General features: G+C 54.1%; 10 protein-coding genes across 10 annotated transcripts; 7 read left to right on the top strand and 3 right to left on the bottom strand.

Moving 5' to 3' along the window:
- Positions 1–1,004: 1,004 nt before the first annotated feature.
- PG985_011481 (uncharacterized protein) lies at positions 1,005–2,698 on the top strand (the record flags this gene model as incomplete). The annotated part of the gene is made up of 5 exons (XM_066831248.1): positions 1,005–1,343; positions 1,720–1,831; positions 1,914–2,082; positions 2,129–2,176; positions 2,239–2,698. Coding segments are annotated over 5 exons (1,128 nt in total), but the record flags the coding sequence as incomplete, so codon positions are not given.
- A 347-nt stretch (positions 2,699–3,045) lies between these two features.
- PG985_011482 (uncharacterized protein) lies at positions 3,046–4,156 on the bottom strand (the record flags this gene model as incomplete). The annotated part of the gene is made up of 2 exons (XM_066831249.1): positions 3,046–3,410; positions 3,553–4,156. 2 exons carry the CDS (start codon positions 4,154–4,156, stop codon positions 3,046–3,048), a joined length of 969 nt encoding a protein of 322 aa, XP_066679299.1.
- Positions 4,157–5,130: 974 nt separating this feature from the next.
- Positions 5,131–5,928, top strand: PG985_011483 (uncharacterized protein; the record flags this gene model as incomplete). Its single annotated transcript, XM_066831250.1, has 3 exons — positions 5,131–5,506; positions 5,691–5,823; positions 5,871–5,928. 3 exons carry the CDS (start codon positions 5,131–5,133, stop codon positions 5,926–5,928), a joined length of 567 nt encoding a protein of 188 aa, XP_066679300.1.
- A 1,952-nt stretch (positions 5,929–7,880) lies between these two features.
- Positions 7,881–8,159, top strand: PG985_011484 (uncharacterized protein; the record flags this gene model as incomplete). The annotated part of the gene is made up of 2 exons (XM_066831251.1): positions 7,881–8,048; positions 8,118–8,159. 2 exons carry the CDS (start codon positions 7,881–7,883, stop codon positions 8,157–8,159), a joined length of 210 nt encoding a protein of 69 aa, XP_066679301.1.
- A 1,643-nt stretch (positions 8,160–9,802) lies between these two features.
- On the top strand, positions 9,803–10,409 carry PG985_011485 (uncharacterized protein; the record flags this gene model as incomplete). Its single annotated transcript, XM_066831252.1, has 3 exons — positions 9,803–9,974; positions 10,030–10,142; positions 10,221–10,409. The coding sequence occupies 3 exons, from the start codon at positions 9,803–9,805 to the stop codon at positions 10,407–10,409; spliced, it is 474 nt and encodes a 157-aa protein (XP_066679302.1).
- An 826-nt stretch (positions 10,410–11,235) lies between these two features.
- Positions 11,236–12,816, top strand: PG985_011486 (Flavocytochrome c; the record flags this gene model as incomplete). Its single annotated transcript, XM_066831253.1, has 1 exon — positions 11,236–12,816. The coding sequence occupies one exon, from the start codon at positions 11,236–11,238 to the stop codon at positions 12,814–12,816; it is 1,581 nt and encodes a 526-aa protein (XP_066679303.1).
- A 210-nt stretch (positions 12,817–13,026) lies between these two features.
- On the bottom strand, positions 13,027–13,401 carry PG985_011487 (uncharacterized protein; the record flags this gene model as incomplete). The annotated part of the gene is made up of 2 exons (XM_066831254.1): positions 13,027–13,091; positions 13,146–13,401. 2 exons carry the CDS (start codon positions 13,399–13,401, stop codon positions 13,027–13,029), a joined length of 321 nt encoding a protein of 106 aa, XP_066679304.1.
- A 1,109-nt stretch (positions 13,402–14,510) lies between these two features.
- Positions 14,511–16,302, top strand: PG985_011488 (GMC oxidoreductase; the record flags this gene model as incomplete). The annotated part of the gene is given in 2 exon segments (XM_066831255.1): positions 14,511–15,014; positions 15,025–16,302. 2 exon segments carry the CDS (start codon positions 14,511–14,513, stop codon positions 16,300–16,302), a joined length of 1,782 nt encoding a protein of 593 aa, XP_066679305.1.
- Positions 16,303–16,444: 142 nt separating this feature from the next.
- PG985_011489 (uncharacterized protein) lies at positions 16,445–17,560 on the bottom strand (the record flags this gene model as incomplete). The annotated part of the gene is made up of 2 exons (XM_066831256.1): positions 16,445–17,391; positions 17,449–17,560. The coding sequence occupies 2 exons, from the start codon at positions 17,558–17,560 to the stop codon at positions 16,445–16,447; spliced, it is 1,059 nt and encodes a 352-aa protein (XP_066679306.1).
- Positions 17,561–17,922: 362 nt separating this feature from the next.
- Positions 17,923–20,623, top strand: PG985_011490 (uncharacterized protein; the record flags this gene model as incomplete). Its single annotated transcript, XM_066831257.1, has 10 exons — positions 17,923–17,997; positions 18,059–18,171; positions 18,265–18,314; positions 18,373–18,473; positions 18,539–18,845; positions 18,904–19,466; positions 19,529–19,854; positions 20,000–20,027; positions 20,185–20,214; positions 20,399–20,623. The coding sequence occupies 10 exons, from the start codon at positions 17,923–17,925 to the stop codon at positions 20,621–20,623; spliced, it is 1,818 nt and encodes a 605-aa protein (XP_066679307.1).
- Between the last annotated feature and the right edge of the window lie 712 nt (positions 20,624–21,335).

Here is a 21,335-nt window from a genome sequence, read left to right on the forward strand (position 1 = left end):
GGACAAGGCGTTTGGCGTTCCGGGAGAGCCGACCGGGGCTATCCGGATGATCCCTGCCTCATGGGAGACGAGATGGGCCACGATGCAGCTGCCATGAGTGGCTAGAGTGTGACTGCAAGCTGCTTAGGCTTGGAAATATGCAGTATTGGCAGCAGATCAGGCAAAGAGAGGCCCGTTCTGTGATCGCCAACACTTTCCCAGCCCATCCTCAAGGCAGTGTGGTAGATAAAAAAAGCAATCTGCAGCAATGAGCGGCACGTCCCATGTCAAAGATGACAGCCGACCTATGTTGCATGGGCAGCAAGGGGCAGAGGCCGGGAGGTGTGCCGCGGAATCCCACGAGCGCACGAGTGGGGGTTGCTGGGGAGGAAACCGGGGCTGGCTTCCCGCTTGGGTGCTGCGATCGCCGCCCCTCCTAAACCACCACCGTCCTCGTCCCATTCCTGCCTTTTCTCATGGTTGCACAGCAAAAGATGGGGGTCAGCACTCTGACATCTTCCCGTAACGGTTACCGTCCCGAGCCTTATCAAAAAAGAATGATCCGCAATATGCAAGGCCTGCGCACGGCAAATTGGCGAGGATGCCAACGATGCCGAAATGCAACCCTATCAGACCCGAGCCCACGACCAGCCAAAAGGGGGCGTCGTCCCAATGAATATTCCCCGACTCGGGAGCAAGCGAAAATAAAAAGCCAGTCCCCATCGTCTCCGGGCTGCTAAAGCCTATAACTCGCCATCACAGCTTCCTCGGGGACCGTGGCGTGCATTCTATTATCAAACCCTGATTCGCGCTTCGCTCGTGTGTGTGTGGCCACCAAGCATATGCAAGTCAGATCCTTCAGACCAGGAACCGAATCAACAATGAAACGCGGTACTGTCGCTAGCAGCTTGGCGCTGCTTTTTTGGCACATCTCTTTCGCTTGCGCCGACGCGAGTTCCGAATGTGTCAGTAACAGCCATTGCACCAATCAAGCTGAAGACCCATTGACTGACAGTAGTCGATAGTGCAATGCTCTATCGCAAGAGCCCTTGCTGGCGGACAAGGTGTACTATCCGGACACTGCCGACTACCGGGGCCGCATCGGGTCCATCTGGTCTGCCAGCGCCGCACAGTCCCCGTGGTGTTTTGTGCTGCCCGAGAGCGCCGAGGATACGGCCACTGTGATCCAAACTCTCGTGCACAACGAGTGCTCCTTTGGTATCCTAGGGGGCGGCCATGGCGACTTCCCGACTGCCAATAGCATCCAGGAAGGCGTCACCATTGACTTTGGTCGCATGGACCAGGTCACCTATGATGCCGCCCAGAAGATTGCCTCCATCGGCCCGGGCTCTTCCTGGCAGCCGGTGTATGAGACGTTGGAACCGCAGTAAGTACCGGCATGATTCCACCATCTCTTTCCATGCTGACCGGCCTGCCCATCGCAGCGGGGTGACAGTGACGGGTGGTCGTGCAGGCGGCGTGGGTGTCGCCGGATTTACCACGGGCGGCGGCAACTCGTTCCACTCCACCTCGCACGGGTGGGCCTGCGACAACGTCAAGAACTTCCAAGCGGTCCTGGCCAACGGCACGATCGTCGACGCCAACGCCGACGAGCACAACGACCTGTGGCAGGCGCTCAAAGGTGGCTCAGGCAACTTCGGCCTCGTCACCCGCTTCGACATGTACGTCATTGAGTTCCCGGACCCCCAAAAGCCCAACATCTGGGGCGGCATCGCCCAGTACGAGCTGAGCGCGGCGGATGACCTCACCGACGCGTACGTGGACTTTGTCGAGAACAACCACCAGGACAAGAACAGCTCCACCATGCTGTACTGGGTCTACACCCACTCGAGTAAGCTTTGCACATCCCTTTATTTTTTTGACTCATACAAGGCTTTGCCAAAAGGCAGTACTCTCTGACCAATATATAACAGCTCGCTCTCTGGTGGTGCAAGTAGCCATGGACAATACGCTCGACATTGCGTATCCGCCTGCCTACGATCGCTATCTCAACACGTCGGGCCTCATCAGCACCTCGCTCCGGTCAGCACCCATGTACGAGATCACGGCGGAGTTTGATAAGGGACAGCCCGAGGGACTTCGGTAGGCACCCTACCTTTGAAACTTCTTCTTACGAGATCACTAACAGCGGTAATATTAGCAACATATGGTTGACTGGCGCTTACAAGAACGACCCGTGAGTAATCCGACACACCCTCTAGTGGAAATTCAGGATGAAGCTAATACGAATCGCTACAGACGCGTCGTTAAGTTTGCCGCGGACAAGCACGAGGAGCTGATCGCGGGCAAGCTGGGCGGGCTGGTCAGCCAGGACAGCCAGCTCGTCACCCTCTGTTCCATGTTTCCCCTGACGCAGGCCATGATCGAGCACGGCGAGGCCAACGGCGGGAACGCAATGAACCTCGAGGCCAAGTCCGGGGGCGAGAACGGTGTGCTGTTTCTGGCCAGCCTGGCCATTGACGGTGCCGACAACGAGGCGATCGCGCTGCCTATCATGCGGCAGTGGCAGGACGAGGTCGACGCGTACGCCACGTCGCTGGGCGTCAACTGGGACTGGCGCTTCTTGAACTACGCCTACGCCGGCCAGGACCCGATAGCCACTTACGCGACCGACAAGATCCGGGCGGCGGCGGGGAAGTACGATCCGGATGGGGTGTTTCAGAAATTGCGAAGGACTGGACACCGTATTGTTTCTTGAGTATATGTCCTGTTGTATAAAGACTATGGGTCTTCCATTGTACCTCTTGAAAAGTTGATTTCCCATTTTGCCAAAGGGAATAAAAAATGAACGAAATAAGCATGATGCCGATAGCCCCAAGTGATGCCTGGTATAAGACATCCAGCATAATATTGTGTGTAGCGCTTTCGTCATTGAGGGGACGGCTGAAGTTATATTGAGTCATTCTGATTGGTCTATCTTGCCCCTGTCCCGGTTGACTGTGGTTACGAGTGACGGCGGTAGCATCCCCATGATTCTCGATAAATCACACACTGATGTCACTACATCTCGGCTATCAAGACTCGACAGGTTTCCACTAATTCCCATCATTCTAGAAAGACCATTGCCAGAGTCGCTGCCAAGATTAACAAGACAAGCTGACCCACCCCGCGAGGCGCCGAAATACTGCCACTGGACTTGCCATCGGCCTTTGAGGAAGGCTTTCCAGGAGCCACATTCCCTTCGGGGGCCTTATCAGCTCTGACGCAGGCCAGCTTGGCCGTGGTCTCCCCTCCCAAGCCGCTGTTGTCCGCGGGGGGGTCACCCCTCCGCACAACAGCGACGGGCCAGGCGATGCTTCCTGTCTCGTTGTAGGCCGTGAGGTTTCTCGGCTGGTCAAGCAACGGTCCGCCGTACCTCCGCACCTCAAGTTGTCCGTTGGGCCATGAAGCCATCCTGGTCTTGTTGTATCCTATAGAAGGCCATGATGGGATGTGTGAGTATGTATGTATCGCTGATGGAGTATGAAGGGGTCTACGGTAGCGAGGATAGAATGCCAGCAGAGAGGGAAAAACATGCACCACGACCCGCAAAATTGAGAAATGGCCACTTACTGCTTGCGCCACAGGCGGTGAACTTCCAGAGCTTGCTATCTCTGCACGAGTCGATCTTGTCGAGCTGAGGACAGGTGCAACCGGATTGCGGCGAGGAGTCGTGGACGATCTGGCGCTCCACCGCACTGATGCAGTCGTTGGACAGTCCGCTCGAGCACGAACCGTCGTCCTCGCGCAGCTCATCCGGGTAGTCGGCGACGACGAGGTCCCAAAAGATGGTACACGTCTGCCAGGAGGCTGCATCTTCGTCATCGGAACTGTCGTTGCGGCCACCTCCCGGCCCAGCCGATCCGATCGGTGCGTTCAAGAGGACTCTGCTCCCGGTGAAGAAGGTACCGTGCTCGCCTCCGTACATGCCGCCGGCGGCGATGAGGACGTCGGCGGCTACTTGCACGCTTAGGGACCAGCCGTCTGCTCCTCCGTTGCTTGGGAGGGAGACGGCGCCGGTGGCATTGGGGTGATTGAAGCTTGTCTGGAATTGGTCTTCAGGTATATCCCAGAACCCGAAATTCCCGTTGTCTTCGGAGTTGCCTGTTGCATATATGCATGGAACGAGAAGGGGCAGCACGCAGTAAGCATGCAGTATTGTCGGAAGGGATAACATGGCGATGGCAGAGCGAAACAAATTACAGCTTATGGTTCAGATAGAGTATGAAAGCTGTACGGCGAGAGATCTGAGGGGTTCCCCGGTAGGAATGGAGAAAAGAAAGAAATTTATTGTGTTTATGGCAACGCAGGACTGCAGCGCTATTGATTGCGGTTTGTTGCCTGTAGCACAAGCTGACGCAATGATCGGTATATTCCACAACTCTCAAATTTATTATCCCGTCACTTTCACGGGACGACCCTGGCCCGATCTTGCCAGTCCGGCATGCATGTTGGTTCCGCCCCCTCTTTCCAGTGATCCAAGAATAGCAACCGACAGTGGGCAGCTGAGCCTGACTCTCAAGCGGTGTAACCAGATGACCTTGGACAGCCGCAGGGTTTCAAGTTGATCGTGTACATCATGCACTGAGACTGTGTAACCGGAGATCTGTCTGTGCAGCTATGACCCAATCCCCCCCTTACATCATCCCTTATTTACTCGAGGTTTGATACACTCGCACTAAAAGTCACCATAACAGCCTAGGGAAAACTTATAAACACTAAATCGGCCGCCGGCACTCTACTCCAGACTCATGTAAATAGCCAGTTCGCATCTGCCGGTGTCTAGATGAAACAAGATGGGGCTAGGTTACACAGCTGCCAACAAGATAGCTTCCACGATCCTGTCACAGAATTGAATATAGCCAATGGAAGAATAAACAGTGCAAGGTTTGTATTCAAAGTTCCGTGGTCCTGGTGAACGAATGTGGAGAGATATACCCTATCAAAACATGCCTATGTAAAATGACAACCCACACTGAAGATCATCATGGAGCTGAAAATTTCCTGCTCGTAGAAGTGAAGTTTGCGTATGTGGAACAGAGTTCCTTGGTTGAAGCGCATCAATCGTAGATAGATCTAGCTTCGACCCACAACGTGGTACAGGCCTGCCAGATTTCCCCCGTTGTCCTTGTAGGGGGTGCAGACCTCTCCATGAACGTCCTTGCCGTTGCAATTCCCTATACCTGCGCAGTCCAGGAGCTATCAGTAACCAATCGGCTGGAGGGGAGTATGGGAAAACAGGCACTGACCTTTGGTGCATCGAAGGAAACCGGTAAAAGCAACATCTCCTTCCTCGCCTTCACCCACTGTAAACTTGCGAGAAGTAGACTCCTCCATGGTCTCGGTGATTTCAAAGCCGAGGCCCAGGCTAATGATGTCTGCAAAGCCCAGCTCCATGGACATGGTGAAAGCGACCGACCGGGACTCGGTGATGTCCACATCGCTCGGGCCACGCACATGCGTGGCCACGATCTTGGGGTGGTCGGCAGGCTTGGTGTAGTCCTCCCACGAGGGGTCGGCCTTCCAGGTACCGTTGCACACCCCCTTGGATCTGTCCTGCAGCCCGGCGCCGCGGAGGTCGGCCGTCTCCATTTGTACCACGGGGGGTGTGGGGTGGGCCAATCTCCTTGGGTGAGATGGCGGTACCGTTCGGCCCGAGCATCTTTAAGCTGAGCATGCCGCCGCCACCTCCTGCTGCTTTCATGGTGAAGCCGTGGCCCCATTTGGCGGAGCGCTTGGAAGCACCTGCCTCGACGCACTCGTCGTTCCCGTTGCACCATTGGACCATGAAGGACTCTTTCAGGTGGATCTTGGCACATTGGCTGGTTTTGCTAGATGGTTTCAGTACGCAGCACTTTGTGTCGGAATGCCGTAACTTACGATGTGTGCAGAGCAGCGCCACAACCAGGAAAGCTGGTGGCGGCGGGCGACTTGATGATGATCTGGTAGGGCGAGCGTTCCGGCATGTTGATGTCGATCCAGGCCTCATACTCACTGGAGCCAAATCAAGGGTTAGTTCTAGTTTTGCGACTGGATGCTGCATAGCAAACCCGGAGAAGACAACGCACCCCGACTCGGGCTGTTTAGAGAAACCCTGGTTTGTGAAAACATCTTCACTGTTGTAAATCACACAATCCGGGTACTTGGGGCCGGTGGTGCCAATGTGGACGGGGCATTCGCTGCAGGCATCTTCTTTGCACAGGTTGAATGCTTCGTAGGGAAAGGGACTCTCATCACAAGACACCTGAGCGGCATTCATGAAGATGGCGAGGGCAAGAAGCAAAGAGCGCAGAGTTGGAAGAGGCATTGCGGAACTTGGAGATGGCTGGTAGCGTTTGGAAAGGTTTCTTGGTTGAATCTAGCAAGAAGAAGACTAATGAGATAGCGTTGAGTGGTGTATGGATTGCTGGCATGTATGATTGACTTCAAGGAAGAGCATACATTATATATTGCTCGTAACAGTGGCCTTCCACTTCCAAATCTCGAATCACTCTACTGATTATGGGATTTCTTTTTACTCGCCTTCCCTTCCTCTTGCTATCTTCCCGAAGCAATGATACTTTGTGGTTGTGATTGTTTCTAACCGTGGCAATGACTTGCCGAGCTTCACCAACCCCAGCTTCGCACTGGTGGGATCCGTTATGAGGACCACTTGATGACGCTCCTCATGGTGCCTAAAATAGCATCTGGGTGGTTTGTATGAAACCATGTGAAGCGACAACGTGCCCTCGACGGCCATCCACTCATTCCATCCCTGAGCTTTGGGCGCCGTCGTTGGGCATTGAGACTATGCCAAAACTCCATTGCGTCCGTCGCGATCGATCGATATCTGTCATCTCTTCGAGTGAAGAGTAAGGTTAGATCTAGCCTACCAAGGCGGTGAGCGATGACTTTCTGATGCAATCAGAGCTGGGTCCGTGCTAAGCATCCATGAGCCTTGTTTCATGTTCAAGCAAGACATATAACTATAGTGATCACTCCAGTGGGGCTGGAGCAATGCCAAAATAGGGCCCATGGTTTATAGGTGCCCCAAGTGAATTGTCCACGGGGGAGGTGCTGTCATCCCTTTCCTGCCAGTTCATCCAATCAATCATCGGCTAGCTTGACCACTCAAGTTGACCATGTAGTTGGGGACGTGCTGCTAAGCCACCATGCGCCATGTTCGTTAGCTACCGTTGGACCAACCAAGCAGTCTGACACATCCCGATCTGATCATGCCAAGGAGCATCGCTCTGTTGGTCATACATGGCGAGGCAATGCTGACAGGCCATAGTCTTGACTTCGATCCCGATCACTACGCGACTCGACTTCCTCATATTGCTCTATTAATAGTATCGCAACCTTGATAGACTGTGAGAAGTAAAGAAAAGCACTTAGATTGTAACGTATGCTTCTACCAATAACCAACTCGCACTTTCTGCCAAGTTGTTCATAGACGAGGGTTGCGGCGTGTTGGCGGAATGCCCACGACTCCCATGACTGAATCACCTAGAAGAAGAGGCACGTCATGCTCAAAAGGGGCTCGAAACACTCCAGAGCGTATTGTGTATAAGTACCAGATCTTCCTCGGAGTTCTAGGTTGATGTAAGAACTACACACATCATCAAATCTGGACCCCAACCATTCACATAAGACTCAAACAAAACTTATCTACCGAAGTACAATCAAATCCACCATGCAGCTTGATTTTGTCTCCGCGCTCTCGCTGGCAGTTTCGACTCAGATAGCCAGTGCTGTGGCTACCCCGATGGGCACTCGAGACACCTCTTTGAACCCTCGAGGTTCATGGTGAGTAACAAATCGGCATTGTGAGGATACTGCTGACAGGCTACATCAGGCTGCTGGAGTTGTACGAGTCAGGGTGCCCGGGCGGAGGCAAGGACTCCACGTCTACGGGTGCCATGGCTGGCTCCGAGGGCGACGAGATCTGGTGCAATTCGGTCGTCACCTCCCACAACGTTGTCGCCAGCAACATGGGCAACATGGACGTCTGGCTGTTCGCCGACCGTCGCTGCGAGCATGAAGTTGCTCACATTGGCATGGATGGATGCACTGCGATCCCTTCGAATGTGAGTCCCACTTTGCTTCATCCAGATTTGCCAGATTTCAGCACATTTTGCTAACCAATTATGAAAAAGTACGTTGTTGAGGCCGTCCGCGTCCTGCCTAAGAAGAAGTGACATATGTCGCTTTTGCCCGGAATGGAGCGATGCTAGTCAGCTGGCTTAGTTGCAAGGGCAATGGCATTGTTTCTTCCTTATCGAAGAGGTAGACGAAAGAGTAAATGAACGACTGAATTTCATTTCAAGAAATGTAGCCTATATCAGAATGAAAAGAAACACTCTCCCCAGTGGGGGGAAAGACAGATATGAGTCGTGGCCAAGGTTTGTTTATTTGTGATGTCGTTTTCATCTTCAATACGGTAGTTGTTCCGTTCCGACTTGTCATGATAAGATCATAGCCCTGTGAGATCGAATTGAGAGGACTAGCTTTGGAATCATCCAGAATATAGGAATTTATAACAATTGTGGCTAAGATTGCTGGTCAAAAAGGGGCACATAACTATTAATACAGCAGTACTTCTTTCTTTTTTTTTTTTTCGATTCGTACCAAAGTTTCCCGGTAGAAATAAAAGACTTATAAAAAACAGGTTACTTTAAAAATAATAAACTTAAAAATAAAGTATTATACCTAATACCTTTAAAATTTTTAAAAATATTTTAATAATTATAACTCTTATAAATCGATAAAAGTTTAATAACGGTTAATATATCGGTAATTATAAAATTCCTTCTTCGATTTTGGTCTTATTTCCGGTCGTAATAATTTAATAAACTACGTATAAAAGGTTATCCTCATTTCCTCTATTGATTACTTAAATTAAATTTTATATTTAATATAATTATATATATTATCTATTATATAATTATCTAGCATTGAAAAATATCTATTACGCTTATTCACTATAACGACGAAAATCTTTGAAAATAATTTACATTAAATATATTAAAAATTATTCGAAGAAATAAAAAATAATTAATATAAAACTATTTATTTTGATATTATAAAGTTTTAAAAAAAATATTTACGATTTCGGAAATATATAAAAAATATTAAAAAGAATAAACTTTTACTTAAAATAATTTTTTATAAAACGTATAAAATTAATTACCGTTTTTTTTTAAAAAAAAAACACGAAACTTTAATAAAAAAGTTTTCTTTAAAAGATAAATCGAACGGTTTAATAAACTTTAAAATAAAAAAAAGATATTTAAAGTTTAATTTAAACCTTTTTTTTTAATAATATTTAACAAAATATTTAATTTTAAACGTTAATTAATAAACTTAATAATAACGTTAATAAATAAATTAACCGAAATAATAATAAATTAAGCCGAAACTATACGTAATAGTATAAACTTAAAAAAGAAAGGGAAAAAAAGGGAAGGAGGGAAGGAAGGAAGGAAAAAAAAAAAGAAAGCGTTATATAAAGCTAACTAAATAATCTTAAACTTTACCGATTAATAATATTAATATTGATATTTTATATATAAATATAAACTTTTAAACTAGTATAGTTTAGCCTTTTGCCTAAGAGGATAGTATAGCAGCACACTGCTGCGGTGCTAAGGAGTATGACGTAATCCAAGACGGCCCTACTGAGGTGTTCGACGCCAGAGAAGCCGCCAGAGAAGTCGCCAGACTTTGTTTCTAGCTGAAAGTCCAAAGGCTATCAATAACTGCCCGACCTGTAGCTGAGGCCCTGGTAGTTGGATACCTTGTCGGCACCCATATACGATCTCAATACACACGAAACATAACCATGGAGCTCCTCGGTGCTATCACGCCGCTGATGGCTATGGCCGCCTTCGGACAAACTACACCAAATTACACATCCCCGCTCGGTGTCGACATTTACAACCCTGCCCAGCTCTTCAACACCAGTGGCCCCTGGAGCATGATGTCTCGAGCAGGAAACATACTCTACATTTCCGGTAATATCCCCCAGATGATGTGTACCTACCCAGGCTAAGTTGGTTGCCCCAAAAGGCATGCGTGGCTTCTACCCATCCAACACGACGCTTGCGCCCGTCGGCCACGAGCGTGTGTACCAGGCCTTTGCCAACATGAAGCAGCTGGCCGAACTCGGCGGCTCAGATCTCGCAAGTCACCCTCTCCCATCGTTCTTTTCCGCCATTCCTTTCAAGATCCTGTTCGCTGACCGTCACCAATTGGGCTAGACGTCGTGCGTGAGGCTGCAGGTGTTCGTGACGGACATGTACCGCTGGCGGCCGGTGGTGAATCAGGTCCAGCAGGAGCTGTGGAGGGACGTGGCGCCCAACTACCCGCCACGAACCATTTTGGAAGTGCAGAGGCTCAATGACGACGACATTGTTGAGATAGAGGGGACGTTCTATCTGGGCGAGTGAACCGGCGCAAGCTGTTTTTGTGTCGGGGCGCCGTAGGGGAAAATGTTTGGGGGTATCATTCAGACGCGATGTTGCACTTGTGCACCACATGTGATACATTACCAAAGGATCTTCTGTGGTTGACGGCTGCGGAGAGAAAGGGGGGCTGCTCTCAGGGCTGGATGGCGGCCACGGGCGCGATGCACGTCGGCGGGATTATCCCAGTCGAAATCCGGTGATTCAAGTGGGAAACTGGAGACATTTGACAGATCGTCGGACTGGACAAACGTCGAGGATTTCGCAAATAAGGCCGCATCAGACATCGCACATGTCAACTAAAATAAGTCAGATTGGGTCTTTTCTAAAAGCTCGCCAATGGTGTCTTGTCGAGCAAAGCCGGATCCAAGTGGTTTCCCATCATTGACTTGGGCCCCGCGACGCTGCGTGCCGTTGGCCCCGCTTCTGGCCCCCCAGCAGTACTCCAGCGGCCCATGCATGGCCTGACAGCGCTGTACGGAACAATGGGCACCTCCGATTTGACATCCCATAGTTGCCTGCCCTGTAGTCATGTAGGTTCTGATGTGGGGAGAATGCTTATTTTAAACCACTTTCGCCGTATGACGATTCGGGCACTGCAGCTCTGGGATCGATTGATCCAGAGGATTTGCCGTGCGACCGTGAGCGCCCATGCAGCCACCATCGTACGACGTGGGGTGATCGGAACACAGGCATCTGGACAATCCACCCACTCGGGTCTCTTGTCAGCTATATCTGGGAGCCCATTCCTAATACCATAAACAAGAGAAGATAACAACATTGAACTGATCAGTCAGTCCCAACTCCACCGATGTTCCCAAGCCGACGTCTGGTTCTTGTCTTCTTGATTGGCATAGCATTTGCCGTTTTCAGCCTGCACCACAGCGACACCATCTTCGGCATCCTCGGCGTCCTCGTCAACTTCCGCAACCCCGAGCAGAAGAACTCTCACACATCCACCATGTCATCGCCGAGGCCCGTCATCGTGGTCGGATCCGGCCTGGCCGGCTTGTCGGCGGCCTACGAGGCGCTGCAGGCCGGGGCGCGCGTGCACATGCTGGACCGCGCCCCGAAGCCCGGCGGCAACAGCATCAAGGCCTCGTCGGGCATCAACGGCGCCCACACCCGCTTCCAGAAGGCCGCGGGCATCGCCAAGGACGACGCCTTCTACGGCGACTCGGTGCGCTCGGCCGGGCGCCGGTTCTCGCAGGATCTCGGCAAGGTGGACCGCGCGCGGCTGGTCAGTGTGCTGACCGAGGGGTCCGAGTCCGCCGTCAACTGGGTGGCCGACGAGTTCGGTGTCGACCTGAGCGTGGTGGCCATCCTGGGCGGGCACACGGTGCCGCGGACCCATCGCGGCGCCGGCAAGCTGCCGCCGGGCGCCGCCATCGTCACGGCCATGCAGCAGAAGCTGAACGCGAACCCGAGCTTCCAGCTGAGCAGCTTGGCCGAGGTCGTGTCCCTCGCCGTGCAAAAGCGGGACGGCGACAACAGCGTCGTCACGGGCGTGCGGTACGTGCAGGACCAGCAGACGCACGACCTCGACGGCGCCGTGGTCTTCGCGGCGGGCGGGTTTGCCGGCGACGCCACGGGGCTGCTGGCCAAGTACCGCCCGGACCTGGCGGGGCTGCCGTCCACCAACGACGACCGGCCCGGGTCGCACGGCCTCCTGGAGGCGGTCGGGGTCGAGTTCGTGGACATGACGAGCGTGCAGGTCCACCCGACGGGCTTCGTCGACCCCAAGGACCCGGCGGTCCGGTACAAGTTCCTGGCGGCCGAGGCCCTGCGCGGCGAGGGGGGCATCCTGCTGTCGGACGAGGACAGGCGGTTCGTCAACGAGCTCGACACGCGCGAGAAGGTCAGCGAGGCCATCATGAACATGCCGCACAGCAAGGACAGCAGCGGCGACGGCAGCCGGCAGTGGGACGTCACGCTGCTACTGGACCCGGGCGCCTGCGAGGCCACGGCCGGCCACCTCGGCTTCTACGTCTGGAAGGGGCTGATGCAGAAGAAGAGGGTGCGGGACCTCAGCCCGGCGGCCATCGAGGCCGTCGACCGGTACGCCGAGTCGGTCGCCCAGGCCCAGGACGAGGGCTTCGGGCGCACCAACTTTGGGCGCTGGCGGCTGCCCGCCGGCGAGGCCAACCGGGACGAGGAGGTCTGCGTCGGCAGGGTCACGCCCGTCACGCACTTCACCATGGGCGGGGCGGCGTTCAACGACAAGGCGCAGCCACTACGGGAGGGGGCCAAGCCGGTCGAGGGGCTCTGGACGGCGGGCGAGATCACGGGCGGGATCCACGGCGACAACAGGCTCGGGGGGTCGTCGCTGCTGGAGTGTGTCGTGTTTGGCCGGGTGGCCGGGTCCGAGGCGGCGAAGTATGTGAAACAATAGACATGACTATAGCAGCCGTTATTGATAGGATAACAAATGCATGAAATTGAACCCAAGTCAGATTTGGTTGCACCATATGGTAATTGAAGAGTCTCCACCCTCAATTCGAATATGTATATTGAATGTAATCAAGGTGCCTGGCGTATTCATCCAACGTAGAGCAAGCGACAATCTCGTCGTCTACGTGATACATGACAGAGACAACCCGCTCTAGCTTCCACTGGCCATGATCCCCTCGTAGTCCCAGCCGCAGGCGTTCACCAGTTCAGCAATATCTGTTTGCTCCCATTAGTATCGATCTGTAGAGTTGGACAGAGGCCAAAACCAACCGGAATCGTTGTCGTCTTTGCCCTGGGCCTTGGCGCACGACACGCAGTCGGAGAACAGGGACTGCGCGTTGTCGCTGGTGCAGACGCAGTTGCGCTCTGCGTCGTCGTCGTCGTTCGAGTCGTCACATCTTGACGAGATGCCGACGGCCCCGCTGCAGGCGTCCTGGCAGGCGCTAGGAAAGTCGTCGCTTTCAATGTCCTGGGCGACGCCCGAGGCCGCGAGGAGGGCTAGTTTGAACAGAGTGGCCGCAAGCATTTTGGGAATGTATGTTGGGGGGTTTGCTAGGTTGATGTTGGAGAAGTGGGTGGGTGATGGACATAAACACGACGAAGATAGACAACATGGAAAGGGTATGGCCATGGCGACAAAGTTGACTACTTTATACTCCTTGGGTTCCCCCATATAGTCTACCACACTTCTTCAAACGTTTCTGTCACCACGAATATACATCATTTTTGGGCAAACATGGGTTTCATGACGTGACAACTCAGCATGCACGTCATACTTTCATACACATGCATCATCAGGTCATCATTTTTCGTTCGAAGTTGTTCCACCGTTAACGGCACGCTTCACGAGTGGGACCCAAAAGTCAAAAATGAGTGTTCACGAGCGGGTCAAATCGTTCGCACAGCTAGCAGAGCTAGGAAGCCGTATGACCCAAGCTTGAGGCACGTTCGGTACAGTTTCTCTCTCGCTCGATGCGTTCTCGGTGATAATTTGTATATCTTCCGCTGTTCCCTGTGGCGAAGTCATTTGCACCACACTCTTTCGCCACTAAGTACCACCTGTCACCGGCTGGCCAATGACTTATGCCATAACATATTGCTTACGGGACAGGATACTGCAACAGGAACCAACTTTGTGGTGCAAGGGATGATAGAAGAGGGGAACTTAGGCAGGGGGCTTGGGGAAGGAAACACATTGCAACGTCTTGGCTGAGTTGGCGAGACCATTATTTCCTCCCTTACAGCCTCTTCCCCCCGACCGCATATAACGATGCACGCTTTTATCCAATTAGGGGCAAGTTGACCATTGCGCGCTCCGCTTCATGCATACCAACTTACCATTGAGTCGGGAATTGACTGCACCTTAGTCAAGATCGTAGTGATCGTCGTCTTTTGTGGTGCCAACAAGTTTTGCTGATATTAACCAACGATGCAGTTGGCTTTGGGATACTACATTTCGGGCTAAGTAAACACGAAATGGTGCTCGGCAGAACTCAACGGTTTGTGCACGCGAACACTTCGCCGCAGCATGAAAACCGATAAGAAACCCCCGCATGAAGCCCACCAAACCTTTCATTGTTCTTGATTCCATCTCTGAGAATATACTAGTCTTTCTTCAGGAACTCAATCGGCACGATGGCATCCGAGACGTACGATATCATCATCATTGGTGGCGGCACGGCCGGCTTGGTCCTGGCCAATCGCCTCTCCGAGGACCCGAAGCTGCAAGTGCTCGTGCTCGAGAGCGGCGGCACTACCAAGTCGGACAACCTGACCCCCGGGGCCTGGCCGATGCTCACCGCTTCGCCTGACAACTGGACGTTCCAAGTGGCACCCCAAGCGGACATCCCCCGGCAATTCGTCATCCCGCAGGGGAAGGCGCTCGGGGGCTCGTCGTCCATCAACAGCTTCCTCTTCACCTCGACGTCCAAGGCCAATGTCGAGGCCTGGAAGAGCCTCGGAAACGAGGGCTGTGACTACGCTGCCTACGAGGCGGCTCTCAAGAAGTCGTTCACTCTCCACAAGCCAGGGGAGGGGAATGCGACTGAGGGCCAAGGGCCTTTGCAACTTACAGCGGCCACCCCTGAGAGCGCCAGCTTCTGGGGGAAAAACCTGGGTCGAAGGGCTGGCGTCATTGGGGTATCCCCAGACGGACCCCCTCTCAGGCCGCCTCGGGGGCCCCAACCTGGCGGCGGAGAGCATTGACCCCAAGACGAAGCAGAGGAGCTACGCTGCCAGCGCCTACTTGGATCCCATCCGCGAGAGAAGATCCAATTTGACGGTGCAGACAGGCGCCACGGTGACCAAGATCTTGGTCGAGAAGCATGCGACGGCGACCGGCGAAGCTGTGGCCAAAGGGGTCCAGATCCTAACCCAGACCAACGGCGTCCAGACCATTGGTGCTCGCAAAGAGGTGATTCTGTCGGCCGGGGCTATCAACTCGCCACGGATCCTAGAGCTGTCGGGGATCGGCGGTGCCGACCTGCTCCAGAGCCTGGGAATCGAGGTCGTCGTCGACAACCCATACGTCGGCGAGAACCTCCAGAACCACCCCTTCACGGGCATCGTTTTCGAGGCCCACGACGACGTGGAGACCATCGATGCCTTCTTCCGCCAGGAGCCCGAGGCGGTGGCCAAGGCCATGCAGGACTACGCCAAGGGCACGGGGCCCCTGAGCACCAGCAATCTGATTAACATGGCCCAGCTCCCCTTGCCCGAGTTCCACACCGAAGAGGGGCGCCAAGAACTCGACCGGTTGCTGGAGGCGGCTTCCACGATCCCAACATCTACCCCAGCCTTCGCCGCGGCCCACGAGGCCTATGTGCGCTCCGCCCTCACCGACCCCTCGGGCGAGGCGGTCGGCAACTACGTCTTCGGCGAGGGGTACGCGCCCTTTGACGCCCCCGCCGCCTACCGCGCCCCCGGCAAGCACGTCTCGGTCGCCGTCGAGCTGTCGCACCCGCTCTCCCGCGGCTCCGTCCACCTCACCAGCGCCGCCCCCGAGAAGGCGGGCACGGGCGAGGGCGTGCGCGTCGACCTGGGGGTGCTCGCCCACCCGCTGGACCTCGAGGTGCTCGCGCGCCAGCTGCGCTTCACCGAGGACCTCGTGTGCCGCGCCGCGCCCCTCACGCAGTACCTGAAACTGGGGCAGGGGCAAAAGGAGGGGAAGCGGCGCTTCGCGGACCTCGAGGTGGCCAGGGAGTACGTCCGGCGCACGGTGGACGCGGCATACCACTACACCGGCACCTGCGCCATGATGCCGCGCGCCCTGGGCGGCGTGGTCGACGGGCGGCTGCGCGTGCACGGCTGCGCCAACCTGCGGGTGTGCGACGCCAGCGTGATCCCGCTGGAGCCGACGGCGAACCCGCAGGCGGTGGTGTATGCGGTGGCGGAGATGGGGGCGGGGTTCATCAAGGAGGACATCTAGGTTACGTGGATAGGCTGGTTTCACTTGGTACGGGAGGGTTCGTCTCATTAGGTCTTGGGGAACAGACTGGCTAGCAGTATCGTTAGAAACAGAATCACTGGAAGTTGCAATTCATCCTAGCTATGCGTATATCCAGAGCAAATCACAGTGATGCCTTCGAAGAGACGCCCATTTTCTTCGTGTTTCTCTCCACGCTGACAATCATGGCAACATGGTGGCTCAGCGCCACCAACTCCCCGTCGACGTCTCGCACGAGAATATCCAAGTCGAATCTCCCATCTTTGATCTGTTTCGAAGTCACACGGGCGGCCAGCCACTCCACTCCCTCGGCCGGAAGCGCCGTCTTGGCCTCGAGGTTCATGACCACCGTGGGGAACCACAACGCCGCCCGCCCCTCGTCTCTTCTTTCCTTTACCTCTGCCCGCTGAGCCCGCTTCTCCTCCGTCTCTCCTTGCGGGTCCGGCTGCGACTGGAGCAGCTGGCGGATTTCCGGCGCGGCCAGAAACGTGTGCATGTTGTAGGGAAAGGAGTCGACGACGTAAGCCAGTGCTGCCTGCGTGATGGGTTCTCCGCTGGCCAGGCGGATCCACATGTCCAAGACGCCGGGGGAAAAGGGCTCTTTCTGCGGGATGTAGAAGTGCCAGTTCTGCAGCGATCGCATCAGGGTCGACACGTGTTTGGGGATTTTGGGCTCTTCCCAGGTGCCGTCGCGAACGCGGGCTTTGAGCGCCTCGAAGTCGGGCAGCGGTGGAAGCGCAGCCGCATCCGTACCCTCGTAGCCCGTCGGCAGGGAGATGCCCGTGAACGTCTGGAGATTGGTATGCGTGGTGTAGGCCAAGACGGCGCGGCGCGACGTTTGCGAGTCAATCCATGGTACCTGGGAAAGCAGGCCGCCCTGCCAAAGGGTCAGATGCAGCCGGGAGAGCTGCTGGCCGATATTGACCTCGTCGACCGAGATCACCGCCGGGCCGGCGAAGGTGCGGTCGGGGAACTCGAAATGCGCAGTCAGGGTGTCTGGCTGTCCACGTGGAGTGAGGTGCACTCGGGCGGCAGCCAGCATACATGATGCTACATATCCGCCATTGGGAACTGGCCCAAGTTAACGTTAGAGGCGATCCAGAGATTGACTCAATGCAGCCGTCTTACCTGCGCCGACACAGTATGCGTCTTGGAGGAAACACTTGTACGTGTTCGCGTCCAGTTTCGTGACGCTGGTGGCTTCGGAAAATGGGACAACAGTTCCCTTAGTGGCCGCCATGTTGATCTGCTGTAGTTGTGGTTTCGAGCGAAATTCATAGGAGTTGTCCCGAGATTTTGGAACCGAGGAGTAATTTCCCACATATGCCTGCCTTCCTAGAACCAACAGCGTTACAGCAGTAGTTACAGGGCCAACCACCAACATCCATTGCTCCACTCTCACATGTGACTCGGTCGATCATGCGAGCAGTCCCTCCAGCAGGCCGGCAACCGGTGCTTGATGGCCCATCCCTTGCATCGACACACACACTCCAACCACTCGCCTTGTTCTTCTCCATGCTTTGGGACTTCCCAAATCCACATTCATCATAGTTTCGCTTCATTGTATCGCCATATACTGTCGTACATCAGATATAACCGGCCATGCCGCAGCCGCTCATCAACTGGTTGCTCGACCAAGCAGCTGTTCAACCCAAGCTCCCTCTTATTTTTGCAAGTGTAAGTACCTGGCCATTCTCATGTAATCGAAATACACATTCCTGTCTAACACTGATCGAAGCTATTGTCGTTCTGGGCGTTGCGAGCAGTTTGGCGCTTGTACTTCCACCCCTTATCCAAGTATCCCGACCCCCGGATCGCTGCCGTATCCGACATCTGGCTCACCTTCCATTCGTAAGAGAACCAACCCCATTCATCTTGTAGCTGTCAATCGCAAAATCAAGTCCCTTGGTACGCGAGCACCGTCGCTGACCCTGTTCCGATCAGGCTACAAGGTCGGTGGCCCTGGGCCGTCGAAGATGCGTTGAAGAAATATGGTATGTGTGCTTTTCAGAGTCTCGACTGTCTTCGCTTCCAACTGACCTCGGGCAAAAGGTGACGTCGTCCGAGTTGCGCCAAATGAGTTGGCTTTTGCCAGTCCACAGGCTTTTGCAGGTGAAGTGCACCATCCTACCATTTTCCCCAAGGTCGAGTGGGTAATCTCTGCAATACCTGCTAACACGCACGACGATTACAAGATCTCTATGGGAACCATCACAAGAGCCTCGAGCTATTCCCCAAGACGCAGATCAACAACCACGGGAACGATAAGCGCGGGGGTCTCATCTGGGAATGGGATCCCGCGCGGCATCGCCAAGTGGCCAGACAGCTGGGGCCTGCGTTCAAGGGCTCTGCACTCAGAGCCAAAGAGCCGACGCTGCACCGCCACATCGACCTCTTCATCGAACGGATGAAAGATCTAGGCTCTGCTCCCGAGGGCGTGAGCTTGCCCACCTGGACCAACTGGTTGTGCGTGGATATCTCGGGCGACATGGCTTACAACAGGGAGATGAATGCCTTGAAAGACAGTGAGTATTCTTATGTTCCCACCAGCCTTGGGGTAGGTAAAACTTACGCCCTTCGCAGTGAAAGCGCCACCGTACCTCGATATCCTCGCCGGGTTCAACAAGGCTTTGGTGGTTATTCAAATGTCGTGGCGATTCCCCCTTATCAGTCCACTGAAATACCCCTTTTTATTCACGGTGATGCGGCCACACTCGCACATCCGGGACCATAGCCGTAAGCAGCTTGAAAGGCGCATTCAGCTCAAGGGTTCTGGTGACCTGCATCTCGACTTCATCGAGCAGATGGTTCCGGACGATGGTCAGCTCCCCAAAGATCGAGACGAACGACGGCACCTGGAACGGGTCGCGGGCCAACTGCTCATTGCGGGTTATGAGCCCCCGGCGGTTTGGCTTTACTTCACCATCTACCATCTCCTTCTCAACCCCAACATTCTCGGGGATTTGACACACGAGATCAGAGGGGCGTTCGGAAGCTATGATGAAATCAACCCCGGGTCGGCGGCAAAGCTACCCTATCTGACGGCTTGTCTCAAGGAGTCTCTTCGCGTCATGCCCAACGTTCTCACCGGAATGCCGGTCGTCAGTCCAGGCGCCACCGTCGACGGGGACTGGATCCCAAAAGGGGTAAGTTATGTGGATGCGGAGTCTTCTGTCAATGTAAATCTGTTAATGAGATACCTCCTCAGGTCGTCTGCCAGTCCAGTACTTTTGCCAAGGGACGGGACCCGCGCAACTTTCGGGATCCCCTGCGGTTCCCCCCGGAGTGTTGGCTCTCTAAAAGCCACCCCCTTCATGACCCGCAGTTCGACGGGGACAATCGCGGTGGTTTCCACCCGTTCAGCATGGGACCGAGAATGTTCGCCGGCCAAGAGATTGCCTGGTGGCAGAGCAGGCTGTTCGTAGCCAAGACATTGTGGGTGTTTGATCTGGAGATGGTCTCGGGGCAGGAGATTGATATGGATCGGGACCTGAGGGGCTGGGGGATGGTGGTGAAGCCCGAGTTTCGCGTCAGGTTTGTTGCGAGGGCATAGGAGGATTGGGTACGACTACTTTCTTAATGATTCATAGTGCAAGGATAGCTGTTGTTTATACCGTGCCCCTAGTTCTGTGGGATTCTTAAGCAATATCAATCCAGTTTTAACCTCTCATTGGGCTAGTATTCATTTCGACCGGATGATAACTGCTGTCAGTTGGATCCGGGTCCTGTCGTCTCGGTAGTCTTTGGTAAGTAGAATAGTTCGCTACCCGCGAAACTACGCGTTTCCAAGAACTGGCAGGTGGGAGAATGTTGTTTACCACCGGCAGGCAGCAGCAAAGTAACGAGGCAAACATCTGAACGCAGCCGGAGATGCCGACCATGGTAAAAGACGCTGTAAGTGAATCACCGAGTCAGCCTATATGATCATCGTACAAAGGTGCTCCACATGCTCCCTTTCTTACCTTGAGCAGTCACCGAGTGAGTGACGGCGATTTTCACAAACCCGATAATCCCAACTCTGAGACCCATCAGTAACACGGATCAAGGCCTCGTTATCTAAAACTCACGAGATTCCTAGCCCGAACAGGAACTGAAGCTTGAGCTTGGTAGTCTGTGGAAGGTGGAGCGACCGGATCATGACAATGGCGAGCGATACCATGGCGAAGTCTATGAGCGAGTTGGGGGTCTCGCCAATAAGAGCAACCTGCCCTGGCGGCGTGCATTGCCCGGGGACAGACGGGTTCCAATACATGGCGATCGGGCGACACTGGAAGGCTTGCAGGACACAAGCTACCACAACTAGCACAAGTTGACAAGCTCCCAGTGCGAAAATCCAGATCTTGTAGCCACGGCGTATGCTAAATATCCGATAGTAGAGGGCCAGGACGCTCAACTTGACACAAAGTGCATGGAAAAAGTAGAAATACTGGCTAGCCAGGTTCCACTGGAACACCATCAGTCAGTGTCAGGACGAGCACATGAGGATGGGTATCTTGTCGTCACAGACCTTGCGTACATGTCCATAACTGTCCGGGGCCTCCGCGATCTCTGTCGCGATGTCGCGCCCGTTGAGAATACCGATTGCTGCTCGCAGTGTCCGATTGAGAGTTAGGGACTGGGATTGTAGAGAGTCGTTGGGTAAGATGACACATACCGCTCAAGCCGCCTATATTTGTAAGAAGAAAGAAAAGAGTGGCCGACATAGCCATCCAGTCCTCCAGACCCGGACTGCGTGGACTGCGGGAGGTCGCGATGAAGCGTAGTATCGTCACCGCGATTCCAAGCGGCGTCAGCACCAGAATGACGATGAATTCAGCCTGCTGTCTTGGACTCCTATTCAGCTCGAGTACCATCATGAAGGTACCCCAACGCAATATGTGCGCACCGATTACTAGATTCGACGATATGCATTTCACATGATTAAGGGGTTATACGAAAAGAAGAACGGAAATATTCAGCTGCCGTTCCTTAGAATCTTTAATGCAGGTGAGACGTTTTTCGGTATTCGGAAGTTG

Source organism: Apiospora marii (assembly GCF_038362585.1).
Source record: "Apiospora marii strain CBS 49790 chromosome Unknown utg000009l_segment0_segment0, whole genome shotgun sequence".
NCBI lineage: Eukaryota > Fungi > Ascomycota > Sordariomycetes > Amphisphaeriales > Apiosporaceae > Apiospora > Apiospora marii.